Here is an 18,116-nt window from a genome sequence, read left to right as displayed (position 1 = left end):
AATGATTTTGAAAGGCTTATGCATGTTTTTATTTTATTGTGTTTAAACCCTCTATGTTGGTGTCAACCAGGCCTCTCTCTCACGCTTGCAGTTAGTGCAAAATGCTGCTGCTCAACTTTTAACACGAACACATAAACAGGACTTTATGCACGTCCCATCAAGGTCCCTGGGGTCTGCTAACCATATTCTGCTAACGGTCCCTAGAGTTAGATTGCAGGGGTGCATATTTTTATTTTTTGGCATTTAATTCAGTCTGAGAGCTGTGTTTGTTTTTTGTTTTCTGTTTGTAGTGCTTTGTATATTCCTCCTTAATGTTGTTTGTTTTATGACCCTTTTACATGTACAGCACTTTGGTCAACTTCTGTTGTTGTTAAATGTGCTTTAGAAATAAATCAAACTTGAAACTTGAAAAGCAGTGAGCGTTTCATGTTCTCAATGTGGGCACCACAGATTCATCACGTGATTTAAAGGAATGAAAGCTCTAACGGCTGGTGGGGAAGCCCCTAAAATCTAGGTCACATGAGAAGAATCGAAATGTATCCTGATTATTAATGAAAGTCACTTTATATACAGTATATGTTTACAAACTGGGGTCCTTAGAAAAAGCTCAGATGGGTCTCAAAAAAATTAGACTAAGCAATAATTTTAAGTCTATTTTAAGTGTTTGTATTTATATCTAATTTTCTTGCTACATGCACTTTCCAGAATTGTTTATATTTGTTTTGTATTTTTCTAGTGTGTTTAGTAGTGGTTTTGTAGTTTGAAAGGTCAGATTTATTATGAAAGTTGCTGCAGCATAACTTTGAAATCTAAATGTTTCTCTTTATATATGCAATATTGATTATATCCAGTTATTTAAAGCGATACTGCAGCCGAATATCAAAATTACTCCCCTAATTTACTCGCCTTCAAACAATCCGAGATACATTTGTCCATCATCTTTCAAATTAACACTTTATAATGGTATAAAACAGGGATCAGGGAACAACTTCTAACTTTTAACCCCCAAAAATCTATCCTTCACAGAGGTAATCTACACAGGGTTAATAAACTCTGTGTTGTCATCAAAAAGCATTCTCTTTCCTACACTGAGCGATAAATAAAAATGTACACTGATTTTGGCTAAGCACGTATAAAATGAACATTAAAAAGCATTATCTTCACTTAGATAAAAATATCGGATAGTATAATTTTTTTACTTCTTATTGGGGGGTACCAGATCCCCCCAGGCCCCTCTGTGGCTTTATCACATATATATATATGAATATATGTTGAATGCTGTATTCTGATTGGCTGAGAAATGTTTTGTGGGTATGCATTAATTTCTGATAAACGCACACCTAACTTGTCAAATGTCTTAAAAATAGGCACCAGAGCAATATTTGTGGTAACCGTGGTATAAGATGAATAATTGACTTCGCGTCGTGCCGCATTGCACCTTGGGTGTGCATTATTTTCTTATAATTCAATGGCCCGTCGTCAATTATTCCTAGAAACTTGAAAAGCAGTGAGCGTTTATTGTTCTCAATGTGGGCACCACAGATTCATCACGTGATTTAAAGGAATGAAAGGCTGGTGGGGAAGCCCCCTAAAATCTAGGTCACATGAGAAGAATCGAAATGTATCCTGATTATTAATGAAAGTCACTCAATGTATATATGGGAGGGAGTCTCTCAAAAAAGGTTAATTTTCTATTTAATGGTGCCATTTTCTTCTGTTTTTTTGAAGCTCTGATTGTGTTTATGGTGCACAATATAACGTGTTCATGTCTCCTGTTTTTAAAACAATTTACTTATCTCTATACCGGCTGATGTCTTCTGTGTTCTATGAAATCCCTCCTACATAAGTAACTTATAGACAGTTTTATCAGACGCACGTGCCGTGATGCGATTACGCGTCTGGTCGGAACTTTTCTTCCGATTTCTGTTTCTTTAAAGGTCTGACTAGTTGCTAAACTGAACTCTTGAACAAATACTTCGTTGAAAATAACAAATGTTTTGGTTTCCTATGTAATCTACGTGTTGTTTATTTTGCTTGTTATATAAATTATGTACTTTTAAAGGACTTTGTTGTTATTTATTCTTAACAGAGTTTACTGGAAGTTAAGTGTGTTCCACGAAAGACACTTGTTTATGTTGTTACTGCTGAAACTGTCTATAAGTTCTGATTGTGCAGCTGGTTCAGTGTGTTGTGATTCGACAGCAGCTTAACGCACATTGTCCGGAAAGGTCACGCCGGAATTAGGAAGCTGTTCTTAGCAAAGCCAAACAAAGGGGATTTGACATCGGGATGAAGTAACAGTGTTTCGATGGCACGGTGACAAAAAACACTCCACTAATGCAACTCTTCCTTTTCTCCGTGGAAGCGCAACAAGGTCACGCCCTTTTCTGGCGTATTCCTGTTGGAAGTGTTTAATCAAAAATTGTAACTATTGTCATCATATACCTGGAAAGTAGAGGGCTGTAGTTCAAACCAGCTCTAACAGCGGGCCTACTGTATAATGTTTACATTTTCCTCTGCCATTGTTACACAGGATTCTCATTAAGGAAGTCATGGCAACACTAGATAATGTCTGTTTATTTTCCTGTTTTGAAAAGTTTGACATGTGGGAGTATCAGACCAGGTGGAAAACCTCATGAATTATAAACCTGTCTATCAGTTCATCACTCATGAAATGCTGTTGTGCTTGGTGTGTCAGGAGTATTGGAGTCCACATGATGTGGTTTAGAAAGTGTGATTGATATTTACGCACACTAATGCAATTATTATTGATCACAAATGCATCATAACTCACGTATCAAGAGCATGAGTTCTTATAATTATTTTAAACATTAGGAAAGCAGGGTTAAATATTTCCAGATGTGTAAAAATGTGTAAACAACAAAAATCTTCCTTAAAGGAATAGTCTACTCATTTTCAATATTAAAATATGTTATTACCTTAACTAAGAAGAGTTGATACATCCCTCTAGCTGGGGCGCGCTGCGACACTTCGATAGCATTTAGCTTAGCCCCATTCATTAAATGGTACCACTCAGAGATAAAGTAAGAAGTGACCAAACACATCAACGTTTTTCCTATTTAAGACCAGTAGGTATACTAGCAAGTTTGGTGGTACAAAATAAAACGTAGCGCTTTTCTAAGCGGATTTAAAAGAGGAACTATATTGTATGGCGGAACAGCACTTTTGGGAGTACTTCGACTCGGCGCAGTAACACCCTCCCTCTCCCATTATGAGAGGGAGAAGGGGAGCAGATTTTTCAGGCGAGTTGAAGTAAATAAATAAATGTGTGGACTTGTTAACACAAACTTTCTGATAACAGTTTGATGATTTTTCTTGCTGCTTAAAAAAAAAAACGGACAAAAAAGGCAGTGCACGTGTGGCATGCACGTGTGTGGCGTGCGTTGTTACTTGTGTGTGCGCAGCGCGGAAATACCAGAGCGAAGATGGATGCAGAGGAGATTGACAGTGATCTGGTAGCCGAAAAAAAACTCTACGTCTGTTGTATGGCGGTATTTTGGATTTAGGATTACTGACACTGAGCAGTTGCTACATCACGTGGCAATACGAAAACATTTCTAGTTTTACAAATACACAATTTAGCATTATCCCTAAACTGTGTGTGGATTTTCCTTAAAACCCATCAAGTTGACTCATGATACCATTTATTATAATCGCAATCGCACATCGCAATATTAGCACCAATAACCGCAATGGGAAAAATTACCCAAATCGTGCAGCCCTAGTGTCATTGAATAATGGGTTACTACCACGCTGAACAAAGCACTGCTCTTGCACTTCAAAACTGATGTTAAGCTTTTAGCAGCAAACATGTGAGATTGTAATAGTAAACACATTTTTGTTAGCTAGTTAATTTAATAATAATAATGTCCTCAAAAAAAAATCAAAGTGATTTCTCATTGTTATCATTTTTTATTTCTCCTTGTGCTAAAATAGCACTGGCACAGGTTGATCAGTCTTATGAAATTCCCTCCAAAACATTTTGAAGTTGCAAAATCATTTCAATGGTCACGAGTGAGATGACTGGTCTGTTTCAAAACCTCATTTGAGCACTTATTTGAAATTATTTTTATTATTACAAGTAACCACAGTAACCCTGTTGGGTTTGTCTGTGTGTGTATCTATCTTCTTGTTTTTCTCTCTCTCTCTCTCTCTCTCTCTCTCTCTCTCTCTCTCTCTCTCTCTCTCTCTCTCTCTCTCTCTCTCTCTCTCTCTCTCTCTCTCTCTCTCTCTCTCTCTCTCTCTCTCTCTCTCTCTCTCTCTCTCTCTCTCTCTCTCTCTCACATTGAAACAACCCAGCAAAGGTTTATTTATTAACCCAACATGAGTTCTGTCCAATATCTACCCAGCATTTGGGTTAAAAATAACTCAGCAGAATTTAAAATGTATTTATTCTGCTGAGTGTCAGTTTATCTAATCTGCCTGTCTGTCTGTTTTATAGGTCTGTCTGTCTATCAATTCTGCTTGACTGTCTTTTATGTATGTATGTATGTATGCATGTATGTACTGTATGTCTGTCTATCAGATCTGTCTGTTTGTCTGCATGTAATTTCCTCTTGCCATTTGACTCTCCATACTCCACGCTCTCGTGTTGTTAAAAATATCTAGAGTTGACATAGATCAGATTTCACACGCTTTGTGGTGTGAATCAATGTTGTTTCTTAACTCCATACAGTTTTGTTATAATTAGCTGTTGTTTGGAACTATTTTTACTGTAACACTGGTTATTTTTAGTGTGCATGTTATTAACAAATCATTGTTGATGATTTGTTTTATTATGTGTTTTTTTTTTTTTTGCATAGTAACATCCTTCAAGCATTGTAAAGGAAATATGGTAAGATCTGTCAAATGACAGGATTTCACAAGACTGCTTCACATGTTCAGATTAAACCTACAGTATAGCGTGCTGTTATTTGGGGAAAAGTGTGGAGGAGTATTATGTTCCCTGTTTTACTTCCTTCATCTGAAGGCATGCAATATCAGAAAAAAGTGAAAAAATATGCATTTTGCTTATAATTAATTTCAGTGCTGCATTGCTTGTAGATGTGCATGGGATATGAATGGATTTGATGGATGGAGGAAAGGATATAGATTATTTCTGAATTGTATACACTGCCCATTTGTTAACCAAATGAATACAGTACGTGGAAATGCAATATGTAACACATATTTTTTTTTTATTAATTCTGTCTTGGAAATAAAATTGTGGAAATGTGCAATAAATCTTTTTTGGAATAAAATGGTCACATTTTTCTCTTGCTAAAATTTTGCCATTTTATGTATTCTAAATACAATAACAGTTCAAACATCATTATTAAAACTGTAGCCATATACTGTAGTTCACATCAGAAAATACTGACACATTACTGTATATACAACATGGCTAAACATGTCATAAACAGTGACCAAAGGACTTGACCTGTTCACTGAAGTAAAAATTTACTTTATAGAGATAAACTATAAGGATTTACCATGTTATTAACTGAAGGTTAATGGTTTCAACTCTGACCTATAAAACTTTATAGGCTAAAATTTCATCCCTGAATTTTGTGAAAAGTAAAAAAAATGTCAATGGTTCATGTTTTATAAATCCCGATATGTGAGTGAAAAATTGCATTTGCACATTTTAATGCCTATTTTGTATGCACAGGTTTATACATCATCCTGCTGATTTCTGTTCAAAACACAAATGTGTCTCTTTTGCTGTAACTGCTTTTCTCCTCAAAAGGTTTTGTAAAGCATGAACAATCTTAACATTTATTTCTGTGTTTGAATGATATAAATTCAACCCCTGCATCAAATGTGTTATTTTATACCATAACAATTAATACGTAAATGTAATTATCTGTAGCTCGGTATTCACTTAAAAACCAGCTGAGAAACATCATGCGATGTAAAATCAATACAAAATGAAAAATCAACCTACATTATTTAAATTACATTTATTGTCACTGTTTAAGCACATAAAGGACAGAATATCCAAATAAATGTATATTGATAAACATATAGCCTAAAAAATAGATCTATGTTAGCTCCTGTCATCTGCAGTCTATGGTATTTATTCAATAAAGCTAAAAAAAAAGAGTCAATCACAATTGTCATTAAATATTTTGTCACTATCATATTTTACTTTAACACTTTAAAAAATGTCTGGGTTATTTTTGACCCATAATGAATAAATATTGTACATTACACACTGTTGGGTTAAAATTTTAACATTGTCATTTTTAACCCAGCATGTGTTCTGTCTGTCCAATATTTACCCATTATGGGTCAAAAATAACCCAGCTATAGAGTAAACTTTTCTCAAGCTTCATTTGTTCTTCTTGTTAATTAAAATATAAACCATGTTAAAGTTCACCATAATACAGGATATTTTGTCTAGGAGTGCGTACTGTAAACAGTCTGTAACCATCAATAAAGATATGGATTGTACAAAGAAAACGGAGGAGGACAAGAGAAGCAGTACCATTAATGCACAACAATTGATTTAAAAACAACACACATAATTCAATAACTGTCCAAAGAATGTTATAAGAACATGATGTTTCAAAACATTTTTAACAATCTCCTTTAGTATTAAAAGTGATAAAGAGTGAATAGTCTTTTGAAGCAGATAATGGAAAGTCCTGATAGAGAAGTCACTCCCCAACACTATTGCCCAATTCTGTTGAATAGACTTTAATTGTTTTTAGCAGGTCATGATGAAAGTAAAAAGCAGGTCAAGAACTTAATTTATATATTCCAGTCCAAAGTTACTCATTGTTTTGGTTAAAGCGATGGATGGGGTCTTGGATGTAATTTCCCATCATTGGGATTTTCCAATAAATTGCTCTATTCCTGTATTGCTGCTGAAATTCCTGGTGGGCAATGGGTCAGGATATCCTGTGTTATTTAACAGGTATAGTCAAAGGGAAATCTGCCCGACAATAACAAGGACTATGATTCCATAAGGTGTTGCATATTGAAAATACTAAAATAGATGTGTATTTGATATATTTGCTTTAACATTCAATACATTACTGTAATAACAACGTTTTTGTTTAAAATTAGTTTCACTCTGTTTGTTTCCTACACTGCAAAAAAATGATCTGTTAATTATTTACACATTGTGTGTATCATGCCATTTAAGGCGTTAATTCATGTTAAAATAAATGAAAGGGCCAACACAAGTTGTTTTAAAAACAGTGACGGGAGTAACGCTTTACAAAGTAATTCTTTTACTGTAATTTCAATACTTTTAGCGGTAATAAGCATGTAACGAAGTATTTTTTTTAAATCAACACAGTCCTCCGATTTTAAATCAGAAATATCTTGTCTGCAAGTGTTCATTTATTACAAAATAGACTAACGCGAGTAACAAACTCATTTAAATTTCAGTAATTATAACTGCATTACTTGATTTAAAAAAAATACTTCGTTACATGCTCATTACCGCTAAAAGTAGTGGAATTACAGTAACAGAATTACTTTGTAACGCGTTACTCTCATCACTGTTTTTAACACAACTTGTGTTGGCCCTTTCATTTATTTTAACATGAAATAACGCTTGCATGACACACACAATGTGTAAAAAATAACATCATTTTTTGCAGTGTATATGCATGGCTTACGGCCAAAGTATTTGGTTGTATTTAATGAATCTCCCCTTGGGCTAGGTATACATTAATCATAAATATTTCTCAGCGTATATTTATACTACCAGTATTGGTAAGGAAAACAATATTGTTACCGGTAATTAAAAAGTGCACATTGTCACAATATGTGGGGTAAGTTGTCACAATGGAAAGCTAAAGTATGTTTTTTAACAAAACCTAAACACTAAAACAATAAAATGAAATAAAACAATCTTTGAAAAATTAAAAGGTAACTTACAATATAAAAATATATATAGTAATTAAAAAATATATATTAATTTTGAGCACCACCTGAGTTATTTTTAAAAGTCCTTTTTATTATACTGACAATATTAAACCATTATTTTTGACAACAGATATCAGAATTAATAAATGTATAATCATAAATTAAGAAAATTTTATTATTCAAATTACATTTCACTTTGGGGGAAAGACTGAGAATACAGTTATTTTATTAATGTATGGCAGCTTGTGCTTACAAAATACAAAAAAAAGAAAGTATAATGACATTGGTATATGAAGAATTTTAGTTTGAAAGATTGATACAAAAACCAGCATAATACCACTTACAAAAAATCACTGATTGTGTTATAGCCTGTCAATTTGTAAAGCTTCTCATGCATCTCTATCATAAAAACTTCCCCTCAAGAGCCCTGCGCTTTATATAAAAACTGCCTGGCAGTAGACATTCAGCTTCACCTCTGACACGGGAGCTCTGGGAAACACTGATGAGGATTACTGCTGGATGAACTGTGATGTTGCCAGATATGCTCCTCCTACTTCCCAGCCTCAATTTCTGAACGAGTCCTATAAAAGTGGGGAACCTAAACCATCACCCATTTAATCCTAACTGAATGAACACAAAGTTGAATTTTTTCTTATTTTAAATTGATACCGGTGTTTATTTTCTCAATCTGAAGAGATGACAAATAAATCATCTTCAGCCATTCCTGTGGCTAACTATCCCAAAATCAAGCAAAAGCTCGGAAAGTTAATTTTTCCGAAAAAGAATTTGAAACAGCGAGTCAATATTACAGGTAGGTGGAAATATGTTCATTTTGTCTTCAATAGGCTCACAGTGAATTTCATACAATACAATAAAACATTATATTTCAGCATTTTGTATAATGCAATATCAATTCTATAGTGCATTTATTTAATTTACTTTTAAATAAAAGTCTGTATTACCTTTTTTGGTTTTTAACATTTTCGGGGTATTTTTACAGTAGTAGTGAATTGTAAGTGTTTTGTTACACTATAAAAAGTGAAAACTTGGATCAATTTAAAAAAAAATACTTCAATTGGTAACACCTTAAAAATTTAGTTTTTTTTTCAACTTATATGTTTATGTGAAAAATACTTTAAGTGAAAAGTGAAATTTTTTTGTGAAAGTATTTTTTTTTAATTGATCCAACTTTTCACTTTTTATGGTGTATGAGGTCAGCTTTGATCCATGAAGTAAATAAATCATAAATGACATACATACAGGTAGAGAGTATGTTTACATTTAACATGTCTTTCAGGATTTTTTCCATTTCATTCATTCTTGTTTTCACTTTATGACAACAAACAACACAGCCCAGTCTGTGAAAACCCAGCTAAAATCATTTTAACACAAATACAATATCATTATGTGAAAACATTATCTTGAAATCTTTAATACTGACTGATGTCAAATATTGAAATCAATGTGAAATCAAACTTTAATGCTCCTAATCTCATAACAAAATTATGAGACTTTAATTTCACAGACATGGTCACATGCTAAAGCAATTCATGCATTTAAGAAGAAAAAATCCTCCTTAATTCCTGTTTAATCCATCTTTCTTCTGTGCCCCACAGAGGTCCGCACATTTCATCAGAATCTACAAGTACGTCACTTTGTGGATGCTGGGAATCAGCTGATTCATCGGGAACACCGTCTGTTTGTTCTGAAGCAGGAAGGGATTGAATCCAGAAAGAAGCTAATAGAGGAAGAAGATGATTCAGAGGCCAAACTCGCAAAGGACTATGAAGATTTGTTGAAGTCTGTGATGGAAACACTGGAGAATTCCCTGGACCTCCACAGTGTAGAGGAACAAGAAGAACTGAAAGAAGCGGTTCAAGCCATCCTGAACGAGGAGGAGCAAGACATACAGTGGGAAGGGTTTAAAGAAACAGAACGCCCACCATGGAGGCCAAGACGCTGTAAACAGAAACACGATGCTCTGCTGGAGAGACTTGTTCAGAGTCGGATGCATGAGGCACAGTTAAACTCGAGTGTTGAAACGCACTCTGCCTTGCACAAATCCATCATTAGTAAAGCAAAACAACTTAAAGAAGATTTATTGAAAGTTGTGACGTGGGTGAAGAGCTGCTACCCAGAACAAGAGAATGTGTGTCAGCTTTATGCTACCCTGTATCACAAGACCTTCATTGATGAGTTAAGAGCAGTTGCTAAGTTTGAACTGTGTGATGACGACTGCTTTGATTTATTGCGCTGGGTGAACTTTCATTATCCCAGGTAAGTGAAACAAATGAGACCCTCCCTTTATCTCTCAAAATGATCATGACAACAATTTTAATTGAAACCATTGATTTTCAATGAGTTAGTCTTGTTGTTTGTTTGCAGTATTTTAAACGACAGCAGGATAAAAGATGCGATTGATCAGACACAGCTCGAACCACTGCTTACTAAAGACACCATTGGACCATTGGAAGAGCAGTTTTTAACCAGCAAAGAGGTGTGGGGAGCTTTAATGCCTTTATAAAATATATGGCCCTGCCTGTAAAAATCCAGCTAAAATCATTTTTTGTTATTTACTGTTATGTGAAGAATTCGGTAGCACTTTATTTTACAGTACGTGTACTTACCTTGTATGTATATGGTAAATAAGTTGTACTTACCGACAAATGTGTGGTACTTACTTTTAGGTATCTACATGGTAATAAAGTGGTATCATTACTGTACTTACCAGTGGTAAATACTTGGTAGTTATTATGTAACTCTAGATAAGTACTGGGTATTAACATATACATACTTATAGTGTAGGTATACTGTAAGTAACGAGAAACATAACTGTACTTACAAATAAATGTACAATATAAGTATTAAGTATTTACAGGCAAGTTAGGGTTAATGACAGGTATTTATAGTGTACATATATGATAACTAATATCAAACACTACTGTACTTACAAACTGTATATACACAATAAGCGTGTACTAGTGAATGTACCCAGTAGTTAATGCATATGATAGTCAATGGTTGGGTTTGCCTCACAGTAACATGTATATGATGCTATATCTTAGGTGTTAGATCCTTTGTAATAACTGTGTAAAAAGCAAAGGTTCGAAATTGTGACACTGATGATGGGCTAAGCCCGAAACGTTTGTCTTTGTGTTTGTTATGGCCTGTGAACACGATTCGGTATTTTAATACAGTTTTTGTATTTGATTCAGTCTCTGAGTGCGGTCTCTTTTCTACTATCATACTCTTTTCCTTTGGAGTTACGCACCGGGCACACAATATAGACATTAGGCGCAGACGCCACTTTTTCTCATAACTGTGTAAAAAGCATCACTTTATTTTACAGTCCTGTTTCCATGCAGTAACCATGGACGTACTAGTGAATGTACACAGTAGTTAATGTGTATGATAGTCAACGGTTGGGTTTGCCGGACAGTGACATGTATATGATGCTATATTTTAGGTGGTAGGTCCTATGTAATAACTGTGTAAAAAGCATCACTTTATTTTACAGTCCTGTTTCCATGCAGTAACCATGGACGTACTAGTGAATGCACACAGTAGTTAATGTGTATGATAGTCAATGGTTGGGTTTGCCGGACAGTGACATGTATATGATGCTATATTTTAGGTGGTAGGTCCTATGTAATAACTGTGTAAAAAGCATCACTTTATTTTACAGTCCTGTTTCCATGCAGTAACCATAGACGTACTAGTGAATTTACCCAGTAGTTAATGCGTATGATAGTCAACGGTTGGGTTTGCCGGACAGTGACATGTATATGATGCTATATTTTAGGTGGTAGGTCCTATGTAATAACTGTGTAAAAAGCATCACTTTATTTTACAGTCCTGTTTCCATGCAGTAACCATGGATGTACTAGTGAATGTACACAGTAGTTAATGCGTATGATAGTCAACGGTTGGGTTTGCCGGACAGTGACATGTATATGATGCTATATTTTAGGTGGTAGGTCCTATGTAATAACTGTGTAAAAAGCATCACTTTATTTTACAGTCCTGTTTCCATGCAGTAACCATGGACGTACTAGTGAATGTACACAGTAGTTAATGTGTATAATAGTCAATGGTTGGGTTTGTCTCACAGTAACATGTATATGATGCTATATCTTAGGTGGTAGGTCCTATATAATAACTGTGTAAAAAGCAACACTTTATTTTACAGTCCTGTTTCCATGCAGTTACCATAGATGTACTAGTGAATGTACCCAGTAGTTAATACGTATGATAGTCAATGGTTGGGTTTGCTTCACAGTGACATGTATATGATGCTATATCTTAGGTGGTAGGTCCTATATAATAACTGTGTAAAAAGCAACACTTTATTTTACAGTCCTGTTTCCATGTAGTTACCATGGATGTACTAGTGAATGTACCCAGTAGTTAATGCATTCGGTTATTTAATGCTTGGTTTAAAGGACAAAGATACTGAGTCTGAGTACCAAAATGGCACATCAGTAATGTTTGTTCTTAGTTATCATATACGTATGGTATAAGTATAACTTACACTTGCCTGCAGGTACCACACACTTATCGTGTATATACAATTTGTAAGTACAGTAGTGTTTCTCGTTAGTTACAGTATACATACACCATTTGTGCCGGTCATTAACTTACACTGGCCTACAGGTACCACACACTTATCATGTATACAATTTGTAAGTACAGTAGTGTTTGATATTAGTTATCATATATGTACACTATAAATACCTGTCATTTACCCTAACTTGCCTGTAAATACTAAATACTTATATTGTACATTTATTTGTAAGTACAGTAATGTTTCTCGTTAGTTACAGTATACCTACACTATAAGTATATATATGTTATTACCCAGTACTTACCTAGAGTTACATATAACTACCAAGTATGTACTACTGGTAAGTACAGTAATGATACCAGTTAATTACCATGTAGATACCTAAAAGTAAGTACCACACATTTGTCTGTAAGTACAACTTATTTACCATACATGTACAAGGTAAGTACACGTACTGTAAAATAAAGTGCAACCGAACATTCTGTGAAAATACAACCTTCATATCTGTAATATTAACCATATTAATATTAGTAAGGTCATGTCAAAGATTAAAATTAAAGTGAATTGAATGAATTTGATGCTTCTAATCTCATTATTAGATTGTGAGACATTAGTCTGGATTTCATAGACAGGGTCACATAATAAGATTTTTTTTCTGTGTTTTGTGTCATTTTAAATGTTTTTGCACATTGTAATTAATTTTACAAATTCAATTTTAGAATATTTTGCTGTAAAATAAGAGTTCAATATCAGTACAATGCGAAATCATACATTTATGCATTTGGCAGACCCTTTTATCCAAACCCTCATTTTGTATGTACGCGGATCTTTTAATATATACAAATTAGTCCCCGCCTCTACTCAATCACATAGCTCGGACCATATCAATATGCAAATGAATCCCCACCTTCACTCTTTCGCACCACCTTGGTGTAAATAGATGCTACACTCTGCGATTTCAGATACATAATAACTGCTAAGTTCGGTTTCACACAGTTGGTTTCGGTTTTTACACTTTTCAAACGTTTTGGTTTCTTACAAACGTTATTAATAATGTGGCTATAATTCTGGATGTTTTTTTTTCGTATACGTATGCAGTGTCATAGGTACATCTTTGATGTTTATAACAAACCAAACCATTTAAAAATCGGTAGAAAATTAAGCAAGTTATGGTCATTTAAAAGTACCTGCACCATTGAAACTCAATGCTACGAGTGAGCGAGCTGCCTGTGGTAAGATGGCCGCCAAATGCGGACTTCCACTCAATTGGCCAGCAGCGCGTGCGAGACATCTAGCCTTTATACATATCTATGTCTCGAACTACTGATCCATTCATTCAACTGTGTTGATTTGATTGGTTACATGTTTGTGACGATGGAAACCAAGGCGATTTTAAACCGTGGGAATGAGTCTGTCTCCAATTTAATGGAAAAAAATTGCCTATTGTCTTAAAACACCACATAGACATAAACGACAACAAAAACCTGACTTTCCATAGTGGGACTGTAGGGAAAAAAACATCTTGTTAAAAGTACGTTTAGAATAATTGTTTTGGAAAATGCATGTAGGATAAAGACTAAAATGTGTTTACTGTATATAAAGACTGAAGTGTGTTTTTTCAAGCCTGAAGCTTACAAAAACTATTTTAAAACATCATGTATTTCCCACATTATTGTTTTTTAGAATAATCTGAGCACATGGCTCCATAGAGCTCTGGACGAGGAAGAGACCGCCTGGAAAACGGGAAAACTTCCGGAGCTGAGAGATCAGATCTACTTTTGTCCACTCAAGATCGATGTGATCCAGGTGATGATGAAATGAAATATGTACAAAGTAACTAAATACTTTTAACAAATACTTGTATTTCAGACTAACTTTTTGTTGCACTGTTTTCAGTTTTTTCATGGCATGGTAACATCTGTTCAAGAGGTGCTTGGTGCTGACGAAACAAAAGCTCAAAGGGTCACAAGCCAGATGAGCAATTTTCTAACAGCGTGAGTACATTTAAGTTAAATTAAATCTTATTTTATAAATACTTTACACAAAACGTTTCCAATGATTTCAATTCTCATCCTCACAGTTACAAAACCTTTCATCAGAAGGTCATCAAGGAGAAACAAACAAACTCTGAAGCTGTTGTGATGGCCAACCTCTCATGTATCATGCACGTCAGGTGGGTTTCACTTTAGCTCATGATCAGTCAAAGTTGTCAAACATTCGTGTGAACTTGTGTTAAGTGTGTTGTGTTTTCACAGAGACTACATTATAAACAATGCACATCTGTTTCCTGAGGACGTCAAAATAAATTGTCTGTCTTTGTTGAACGTCATGAGAGACAACAGCCATGTCTTCTTCACGTCTAACATTCACAAAGATCTTAAGGTAATCACAAATTTAATTTAAGAAACAAATTCAAACAACATTTATGATACATGTATACACCTTTACATATCAACACAATATTTTATTGTCCTGTTTATTGTTTTCTTTTATTGTTTTTATGATGTTTATGTTGGCAGTATATACTCTCGTGCTAGTAGTTAGCTAGCAAGTCTTATTTCCTTCCATTGTACGTTTTGACAAACTATTTCCTTTAATTATTTTCTCCCCCTGTATGTGATTGCTTTCAAAGGGCTAATAAACCACCTCATTGCTTGAGTAAGTCCACCAGATCCTGCATACAATTTCTTTGTATATGCCTTACAGATGTTTATGTATTTTTCTGCAGGAGTTGTACAAAAAACTTGGTTCCTCTAAATGGCTCAAGGACAGTGAAGGCGTATGTGAAGAGCTGCTCGCAAGGCTGGACGTACACATACAGAAATTCAACCATTTGGAGGAAAAGTGTTGCCAGGTAGGAACTGATTTTCTCATTTAGCCATTGATAAGCAAATATTTTAACCCATTTCAGATTGATTGATTGATTGATTCATTAATTTGTTTATGTCATGGTCAGGAGCTGCTGGGTGTGCTGCATAAGGAGTTTCTGGCTGAATATGTACGTAAAATGATGAAGAACAAAATCCGATTCGCAGATCAAGAAAAGCAACAGAAGGCTTCAGAGGCCCTTTGCCAAAACAACGACAGCATACACACGCGCCTAACCGCAGCTGTAAGTTCACAATACAGTAATGCATCTATGCAGTAATGCATTTATACAGTAATGCATCTACAGCAATGCATCTATAATGTAATGCAACTATACTGTAAAGCATCTACAGTAATGCATCTATACTGTAAAGCATCTACAGTTATGAATCTGTACAGTAATGCATCTAGAATAATGCATCTACAGTAATCCATCTACACAGTAATGCATCTACAGTAGGGGTGTAACGCTTCCATCGCGTCTAAAATCGATTCTGAATCGCAAGGCTGCGATTCTTTGTTTCATGCACAGCTTGTGCATGTACTACGGCATTTGGTCAGTAGGAAGTCCCTATCAATCTAAATTATTATGAGTTGGATTCGTTCATAATGTGCATTTAAAAAAGCAAGACCTGTTAAATAAAAATCATTCAAAATATTCTTTATTATCATGAAAATACCTGAAACAATTTGAAGAGCAGCGATATAAATATATTTATGTAGAAATTTCCTGGATTAGCGTTTGTAATGCTACTTCTTCTTCGTAATTCATTCAAATTCATTCATTGAGAAAACGCGAATTTGCACGGTTAATCGTTACACCCCTAATCTACAGTAATGCCTCTACAGTAATGCATCTATACAGTAATGCATCTATACAGTAGTGCATCTATACAGTAATGCATCTATAATGCATCTACAGTAATACCAATCTATACCAATGCTGTATAACATAAAGGGCCAGATTTACTAAGCGCTAGCGCCAGCGTAAACCATCATTTTGGCGGTAAATAGCGATGTCGGAATTTACTAAAGACGCGCAGTGGATCATTAGCGCTGAAAAGGTGTGGTCTAGTTCTTTTTGCGACTGACCTGATTGCATATGCATTTCTAGGAGTTTCCCTTTCAGACGCAAACATTTTGGGAGGAGACTATTTAAATGATTCACGCAACGCGATTTACTAATGTTTGCGCATGTGTTATGTATGGCATTTGCGCGACTATTTAACGCCGAAAAAAAGCATGTCTTAAATCATTTTGCGCTCGAAATGGCTGCAATTGTTGTTGCTAGGAGGAGACATCGCAGAAATCAGAGACTGCATGGTAGAAGGGAGAGGATTTCCAGGATCATTTTACCAGATAAGTTCACGCGTCTCTCTGCCTTTATTTATCGGCCTGTATATCACATGCACCTGCAGGAGCATCATCTCTGCTTATTTGCAACCATGCGCTAATTTGCGCTGCTCTTAGTAGATTGGTTGGTCATTATGGAAATCAGCTGTTGCGCCTGTGTTATTTAAAAAGCGCTTTTTTAGTAAATAACCCGCAGATATCACCACTCCCATCAGCGCATTTTTGGAATTGCGCTCATGCGCTAATTTGCCCTGTTTAGTAAATCTGGCCCAAAATATTTTACAATGTGGCTAATTCGTATGACCACATTCATAATTTTTTTAACGATTTGCCTTTGCCCCTGTGACATTGGGGTTAGGGGTGGGGTTTTGTTCTTTAAAATAACCATACATTTTCGCACAATTAACCTTGTAACCTACAAATTCATACGAATTAGCCAACTCGTAAAATACGTAAGAAGTTTGGTGAGATCAGGTTTTTTTATTCACATAGTATTGTTTCATTGTCTCCTCAATGTATTATATACAGGGCTCAAACATGGATTGGTTGAAAGACATTCTTCTAAAATTAGCAGGGCTGCTAATGCTACAGGATCCAGACAGTATAAAGTTGGAGCTGGTTAACCTTTTGAGAGATTACCCAGACTGCAGGTATGATAGTTCCTGGTGTGGTTTGAATGATTGAATGTGTTTTCATCGTGTCTAAACATGTATGTTTGTTTCCTTACAGTAAACGCCATGTTTCAGCTTGGCTGAGCCTCAAGTCAAACCTTTCTGCCTCGGACCTCAAAATGATCCTGAAGTGCGTCACTTTCAGCCAGGATCAGATTAAAGAAGAGCAGGAGTCACTTCAGTGTAACCAGAGCTTCTTTTCTTTGGTGAGGATTAAATAAATTGTGTATAATAACAGTTTGATGCTACTGCATTTCTGTGAAATTTTGTATGCATTGCTTTAGCAACTCCACTGTCATGGGTCCGCTTACCAAAGACTTTATGTACTGTGCCAATCAAACACTGCAAAAAATGACTTTCTTACTTAGTATTTTTGTCTTGCAGTGAAATTATTACTTGAATAGACTGTATGTCGCTTTACAAATGTGATTATTACATAATGATAATGCACTTATTTTGAAAGAAATACCCTGCACTGTATTCCATTGTAATGTGAATTATGTAATAAAATCTTACTGCATTTTTGTAATGGTATCGTATCATTTGACTTCTTTTTTTGCAACTTTGAAACCATGTCTAATAGATTAGGCCTAAGGAAGCTTGTGAACAGGAAGGGATGTGTTTGTACAAAGTAGTGTTAAAACACTTAGGAAACACATTTGCCTCCACAATTACATGCAGTAATTCCTGAAAGTCTTTAAAAAGACTCTGTTAAAGGATCTTTTCCTGGCAAGCTGGGTTCCTTTGGAGGGAAACGGGATGTACTTATGATGATG

The 18,116-nt window shown here is 35.1% G+C and overlaps 1 protein-coding gene across 1 annotated transcript; it reads left to right on the top strand.

Moving 5' to 3' along the window:
- Positions 1–8,181: 8,181 nt before the first annotated feature.
- On the top strand, positions 8,182–17,869 carry tnfaip2b (tumor necrosis factor, alpha-induced protein 2b). Its single transcript, XM_065297266.2, has 11 exons — positions 8,182–8,695; positions 9,501–10,161; positions 10,270–10,381; positions 14,132–14,254; positions 14,345–14,442; positions 14,529–14,621; positions 14,704–14,830; positions 15,177–15,302; positions 15,405–15,560; positions 17,198–17,319; positions 17,399–17,869. The coding sequence occupies exons 1-11, from the start codon at positions 8,581–8,583 to the stop codon at positions 17,559–17,561; spliced, it is 1,896 nt and encodes a 631-aa protein (XP_065153338.1). The 5' UTR covers positions 8,182–8,580; the 3' UTR covers positions 17,562–17,869.
- Positions 17,870–18,116: the final 247 nt, after the last annotated feature.

Source organism: Paramisgurnus dabryanus, chromosome 20 (assembly GCF_030506205.2).
Source record: "Paramisgurnus dabryanus chromosome 20, PD_genome_1.1, whole genome shotgun sequence".
NCBI lineage: Eukaryota > Metazoa > Chordata > Actinopteri > Cypriniformes > Cobitidae > Paramisgurnus > Paramisgurnus dabryanus.
The sequence above is the reverse complement of the archived record's forward strand: the minus strand, read 5'-3'. Positions and strand labels throughout refer to the sequence as shown.

Bases quoted from the DNA above. Each gene is read 5' to 3' on its own strand.
- tnfaip2b (XM_065297266.2), top strand. From the start codon at position 8,581: ATGACAAATAAATCATCTTCAGCCATTCCTGTGGCTAACTATCCCAAA. The intron at 14,831-15,176 runs GTAATCACAAAT...ATTTTTCTGCAG, and splicing joins ACATTCACAAAGATCTTAAG to GAGTTGTACAAAAAACTTGG. The intron at 15,303-15,404 runs GTAGGAACTGAT...TGTCATGGTCAG, and splicing joins TGGAGGAAAAGTGTTGCCAG to GAGCTGCTGGGTGTGCTGCA.